This window comes from Patella vulgata, chromosome 8 (assembly GCF_932274485.2).
Source record: "Patella vulgata chromosome 8, xgPatVulg1.2, whole genome shotgun sequence".
Lineage (NCBI taxonomy): Eukaryota > Metazoa > Mollusca > Gastropoda > Patellidae > Patella > Patella vulgata.
Window position 1 is genome coordinate 16839245 of NC_065886.2, and position 7380 is coordinate 16846624.

Sequence of the window (7380 nt, forward strand, 5' to 3'; positions counted from 1 at the left end):
ACCCAACATAGCTCATAGATACTGTGGCTGATAACTGACATGAAAAATAATATCATTTTTTTTTTAATATTCACCCTAGTCAATTTTAATATAATTTGTTTTTTTGTATAATTTTCACCCACATAGACTTATTTAAGACGATTTTAATTTTTTAAATCTGGTACATATTTCCCAGTTATTTTCCTTTATGTGATAAGTTTATTATTTATGCTTTTTATAGACAACCATAATAAATTGGGGGATACGGTCTTTTATTATTTCATATTTAACAGATATCTATGATAAAGATTACCAATACTCTACAACAGTTATATCATCATCATGGTATGGGTGTACTGATAGTGGTACTGGTATAGTTAAATATTACTGGTGTATTGGTACTGGTATTAGTACTACAGATTGTAATATACACGACTGGAAGAATGTAGGATTAAATACTAGAGTGTCTGTAAACCTAACCTCACCTTTAAATCATGGTAGGCATTCTAATACAAAGTTTCCATATTAATTGAATCCCAATTTCCGTCAGATAAGAATTGGATTAAGTAAATAAAAATCCTTTCAATATCGTGACACTATGTATTCTACAGTAGGGATTAATATATCACTCGTCATATTGTTTTCTTGACTCGACAATTACGATACCGGTCCCCTGCACTGGTATAGTGAACGAGAATAAGATAATGAAAAAGGTTTCTTTTATCTCTTCAATTAACTGTAGAAAGAGCCCCCCTCAAATATATTATACCACAAGCCATCTCTTCTTTAGAAGAAAGTTTCTGAATGCTTTTTTTCCAATGCGATCTTCTATTATCAAAGTATTACTGCCACCGTAACAAATACCGTTACTGTATTTTATTTTTATAGGTATAAAAATTTATAATAAAGTGTATGCTGTAGATGGGAGTGGGTTGAAATCTGATGTAGTAGTGTCTGATGGTATTACAATTGATACCACGCCCCCAGTACCGGTTGATATAAAATATATTGGAGAAAATCTCATCGCCAATCCATCATTTGAAGAAGGCGTGACGGAATCAAATAAGGAATGTGATGACCAACCACCAGCTCCTTGGTTTAAAGACACCACCTCTTGTATTAAAATCATCCAATCACAACCGTCCGTTTCAAACGAAGGCGAAACATATATAAAAGTGAGAGGTCATATTCAGCAAACAGTGTTTAATTTAAACACCCAAAGTGCTTACCATGTTATTGTACATGTCGGATACCCACATGACGTTAGCATTCAGCATCACAACGTGGAAGGTTTCGTGCAATTCGGACAAGAAACTCACACTTTCAGCCTTGACCCAGAACGATGTCAGGGGATATGTACCATCGACCAACAGCCATTAATATTATGGAATAAATTTACTTATGTATTCCATCCAAGAGAAGCAAGAGAAGTGATAAGAATTGGTACAAGTAAATTACATATGATATTAGCTGTAGATGATGTATATGTACAACAAGTTAATTATATAGATATAACACGTGATTCTAATCATTTAATACATCATACAGTGTTTAGACCTTATTGGTCATCTCTTCATCTTACCTGGCATTTTAAAGATGATCAAAGTCCTATTACAGATTATCGATGGGCGCTAGGTGAGTTTAGTTTGAATACATTTATTACTATATTATGTAAATATATCTGTTACTAGTTAAGTAATACATTATTGTTTATATCATATCAGTATTTATTTATAACTAACGTCTCCTTTCTTCGTAGATTTTATTAGAAATCGAGTTGATTTTGGTATCAGTATATGTTTACCGATTATATTGAAAAATTACTCAGGGAGCATTCTTCTCTTCTAAAATCCAGGAACCGTGAAAGGTGGAAACCAGATTCGGTCGTTCACAAATGTTGGCAGAAATCAGCAAGTTACAGCATCCGGTCTCCAATTAGCCCATAATACACTACTTTATCTGACCGTGATGTCAACAAATGGCGCCGGACTAACAACTGTCAGCCAATCAGAGAGTATTGTTGTCGATATGACTCCGCCAATAATATCAGAGATAAACGATGGTATAGGTAAGAAATTAAATGGTTATTGTGAGGTACTTTAATGGAAAATATTATTGGCCACCACAATGAAATATCAGGTATTTAAATAAATTGAAAGAACCTATGTTCATGGTAAAAACTTAGTTGTAACTTGGTAGTCCTTTACTCGTCACTAAACCAATCAAAGTTAACATTGTCGAAGGTTTAAGCTTTGGTTTATATCAAAACCACATAACCGGTGTCATCAAAATTGTGAAAGAAGAATTCACACCCACGTGATGGCACCGAAAATTGTTTCTTGTTTAATATATTAAAGGAGCTAAATCGCTAATATTTGGGACCTACAAATTGACACAAATAGGTCGCAACCTATATAATAATTATATATGAATGTAAAAAAAATGATTTACATTCAATCGTTTCCGTTTTTACTTTAATTTCAAAGCAGTTATGTTCGGATATGCCAGAAGTCTCAATCGAATGACAATCTCTAGCGTCTGGTTATTCCAGTCTGCACCGATAGTATTTTTTGCGCATGCTCTCCAGATAAAAATATGAGGTCACCCTTTGACATGACTTGTGAAATATGTTAAACCTCGTTCTCCGAGTCGCTTTTTACAAATTGCGCTGAAATGCATTATGGTACGCGATTCGTGTACCAATCGTAAAATGTTTATTTTGTCTTAAATATTGGATATCAGAAGCCCATCTTTTGTCGGTAAGATCACAACACCAATGTTGATTAAAATTGACAAATAATTCATGTTTTCATTATCGAAGGTTTTGGATGATATCGAGTTAGAGACTTGGCTACTTTAACTTGTCTTTCTCTGCTGTTGATTTAAATATGTTTTGTTCATTTTAGCGAATGATGTAAATTTCCAGCTGACGAAACGTGTATCAGTTAATTGGGAAATAGGAGATCCAGAATCAGGAATAGAATATTGTCAATGGGCTATAGGTAATACTTTAAAATTTTCAACGTTGTAATAAAGTAGTTTGTGAATGGGTTATAGGCAAGATTCCCCTCGTAGCACACTATATGGCGAATGCCCGTCTTTATTAGCCCAACCAGTGTAAAACAGTAGGACGTTATCCACATTCATTTTGCATTACAACATATAACAATGACGTATCTCTAAGTCGAAGGTCGAATGTAATTATTGTTATTTTCTGCAACATACAATCTATTATTTGTATCAACTAGACTACATGTAGGTTATTGGATTATTCACACGTGTATACATTTATCAATTAATGTTTTATATACAAGGTTCAACGCAAGGCGGTGTTGATATACAGCCATTTACTCCTGTACCAGATAAACAATCATTTGTTCAAGTTGAACTCAGTGTTGATCAAATACAGAACTCTAAACTAGTTTATTCTACTGTAAGATGTTATAATAAAGCTGGATTGCCAACTACAGCTACTACTGATGGCGTTCTGGTTATAATCAAAATGGCTGCCATAGCGGACGGTCAGATCGCTATTCATGAAGATGGAGTATCTGCATATCCGGTGAAGGATGATTGTTATCCAGTGACTAATAGTTTACGATTAAAATGGGATTTAGAAAATATCAGAGTTGAGACCAAGTCTATAAAGGTATATATCTTTTAAGAAAAGGGGATATTTTAGATAATTGGCACTTTTTCATAAGAAAACGATTTAGTGTTTCGGTTTAGAATAACCACCCTGACTGTTATTACAAGTATTAGATTTATGTATTTTATTACTAGGTATCAGTGTATGGTCAAGGTTATAATTTAGATAAAGAAGTTCGAGTTACAGAGATTGGTTATAACCAGGCTAAATTAAGAAGTTTATCACTACAACCTAACTCTAACTATAATGTTAGTGTTTCTACTATTAATGTATTAGGAAGACAAGACAATTCTATATCAACAGTAATATCATCTGTAGCACAACCTCCTATTTTACAAGGTTTGTATAAGTCATTCTGCCAATACAAACATTCATTTTTGCTCTACGATGTGTAATATTATCCGCGTGTAACAAAACGGCTTTACTTTTTTGATTGGATTATGCCAGAAATTGGATTCAGTTTGGGGTATCATTTATTTCGTTTATGAAGTGGAGTTCGAAAACACTTTAGGGAAACATTGCAGCCGTACATTTGCAACGATAGCGCATTTAACCAGATGAACATTGTTCTTGTCCTGTGTTTAGAAAGATGCTAATTTTCTTAATATTATTTGAATTTTATCATGCAGTGGAACCACGTCGAATGGACTGTACAATGTGACTACTGGTTTATATATTGAATGGTATATTCTGAATGAATAAAGTTACTATTATTACTACTCTATATATTTCAGCGGGTTCAAAATTACTAATTTCCAGATCATTTGATGGTAAATCAATGGAAATGTCATGGAGAGATTTATTTACGTCCGCATGGAAGAACCTGTATTATGAAGTCAGTTTAGGAACGTCCCTGGGAGGAGCGGATGTTATGCAATGGCAGGAGACAAAAGTTGCCTCCCTTACCATCCAGATGCCTGATATATCGGAATTACCAGAATTATATTTAACAATAACAGCGGTCGACCCCTGCGGCCTTTTCCTACATTATAATCATACCATTGTACTTTAACATACTGATGTTATTATTTCAAAATATCTTGCTGATTACACTATTTTGCTTGAATACACTATTTTGCCTATAACGTTTTTTAGGACTTGGATTGTTCGTACTTGGTTTTATTTTATTTCTAGATTGTTTCTACAATATTACCTAATGCAAATGATTGTGATTTGTTTCCCCAATATTTTTAAAAAATATATTTAACACACTGCTGTCAAACATTATAATTTATTCCTACATTTTCATACAATAAATATATAAATATTTAACACTGGAATTTCCCGTCACTATACTTATACAGCAAGTATATTCAACGTTGGTCATCGTAGATCTTTATAATTCTTTCCTGCATTATAAACCACCGGGTTTCAAGCGTTTGACGTATAAGAATATATATTCCACGGCGTATCAAGCGGCTGGAAAACTTAACTATAATAGTACGTGCACGGGGTACCATGCGGGAGAAATCATATTCTGGAATAAGCTTCTAGGTATCAACTAGGTAACAAGTAGTCTCAGAGTCAACTACTTAATTATCCACGTATATTCCACGTGGTGTCTATAAGGTGTAATCTTTTTTCTAGAATGCTGTAAGTGGTATCTACTGGGAAAAAAACGGGAGTAATCTCTTCAAAGGACAGATCAAGCCGCCGAAATCGTTAACTAGACAGTACGTTACGCAGGCAAATGATTGAATTAGAATAGTTCACAGTTCTTTGATGGATTTTGTCGTATCTACAAAGGTCTTCGGTGTGTCAAGCATATGGACTTTTAACTAGAGTAATACTAGCTGTGACGAGCGAAGCCATCTTTTGTTAGAATAGTTCTATGGGTGTCTAATGCCAGCCCCGAGTAATCTCGTTCTAAATAATTCGTTTTGCGTACTTGTTTTTACACGCCCACATTTCAGAAAGGGTGTATTATGTCGTCACCTATGTCTGTCTGTCCATCCATCAATAACACGACAGAGGTTGCAGTGTTTAATGTGTAGCGCATTGGGGAAGTGATGGGAAGAATCTCAATAACATTCAGCTTTCGCGAACCTCTGTTACCATCCTCTCGTTTCCGAAAATCTAGTTTACACAATAGGATCTACGGTCTGTAATGAATATTTTTCAAATTAGGCGTGACGTATATTGTTCATAATGGAACGAACTCTCGATTTTCAGCCCCCCCCCCTCCCGATCCCACCCAACAAAAAATCTCAGTTGCGAGCAAAGTGATGTGAGCATGGTCAGACCGAGTACTACATCTGTTGGTAGCAATGACGGGGCCATCCGTGGCCCTCCTGGACAGCGAGACCCCTTCCATCCATTGTGGGTGGTTGACATTCGAGAATTCGGTGTAATCTGTCGATGCCGTGTCGTCCTTTGTAGCACCATGAGTTGTCTCAATCTTTTTCACAGATAAATACGAAAGTCTTCTTATATGTCTGTAAAAGATGACTGTCTTCAACACGTGACGTCACATCACGCGACGTCAATCATTGGCTCAATGGCGCGTACATTGTTTACATAGGACGTTACTGAATCGGGCAGATTGCTGCCTTTTACTCATTTTAATACCCATTTACACTAAATAGGAAATGATTTTTACCTACAAATACTTTTAACGTCTTTATTTATTTTTCTAATACATAAAAAAAGATCTCTTAGAATTTAATTTCTCGGAGGAAAAAAGTTAGCTCATGAAGTCGCATCGATGTCAATGTCATCCTTATCAGTGATTATAGCGGCCTAGCAAATATTCACTGCTGATAAGTGTGGGGTTGTCTATCAGCCGTGGAAAGCGGACATGTCGCAAAACCGGTCGCCACATCCAGCGTATGACCCATGCACTCTATTTTCTTACTACAGATCTTAGAACAGCCCTTGATCGCCTAGTATTGACCCTGGTTGCATTTGTAAGTCTCTAACTGGATAGGACGTATATTTAAATGCCCCTCTGACATCCAACGTTACCAGTCCCGAAATATCGTATGATTAACAAACAAGATGACAGGAACAAAATTACGGTTTCTACAGTTTTATATCAAGCTGGATACATAGTTATAAGCATAGATTATAATATAGTCATTTTACACTCTCCCAACCCCACCATTCTTCTACGACTTAACGGGGCATTCTGAAACCAGCTGGTGTCACTTGAACCTCAACGGTCTCTCCTCTCTTAGAATCTGCTTGGTGTCTACCCTAGAACGCACATTCTATTAATTATATACTCTCAGATTCACAGCTATTAATATTCTATTGGCTAATAGCCACACTATCATTGCCGATGTTGGACTGTGTGAAACGTCATATTATTTCATTTTCAATACATGTTCTATTTACACCATGATGACTGAACTATCTTGTTATGAATTTCCATTTGACGTAATTAGAAAATATAGTTGCATCGGAGATAGTCAACTTCCCTTGAATTTAAAATTTAAGACCAATTTTCTATTCCATCGATGATTGTATAAGTACATTTATGATTTGTTTACACACTCTTTTTTAAGTATTCAATGATTTTCCATAATTTATAAAATATTTATAAACTGTTGATATACATGTATACCATAAAAGACGTAGTTTAATGCATTCGTGACCTATTTACAATTTCTTCCTTGTTCTTTCATTTTATTGTTATTTAATAGATCGTTTGCTGTGGGTTTTACCCGCATACATGTGTCGGATCCAAAGGTCCGGGTTCGTATTATTTAAGCTTATTATGTTGGATTATTGTTTATAGTCACGAAACCAGT

At 35.1% G+C, this 7380-nt stretch overlaps 1 protein-coding gene across 1 annotated transcript; it reads left to right on the forward strand.

Annotated features, from left to right (window-relative positions):
• The first annotated feature begins 328 nt into the window (after positions 1–328).
• On the forward strand, positions 329–4837 carry LOC126830717 (uncharacterized). Its single transcript, XM_050561130.2, has 7 exons — positions 329–476; positions 868–1614; positions 1835–2047; positions 2886–2981; positions 3294–3628; positions 3763–3967; positions 4363–4837. Exons 2-7 carry the CDS (start codon positions 1440–1442, stop codon positions 4638–4640), a joined length of 1302 nt encoding a protein of 433 aa, XP_050417087.1. The 5' UTR covers positions 329–476; positions 868–1439; the 3' UTR covers positions 4641–4837.
• Positions 4838–7380: the final 2543 nt, after the last annotated feature.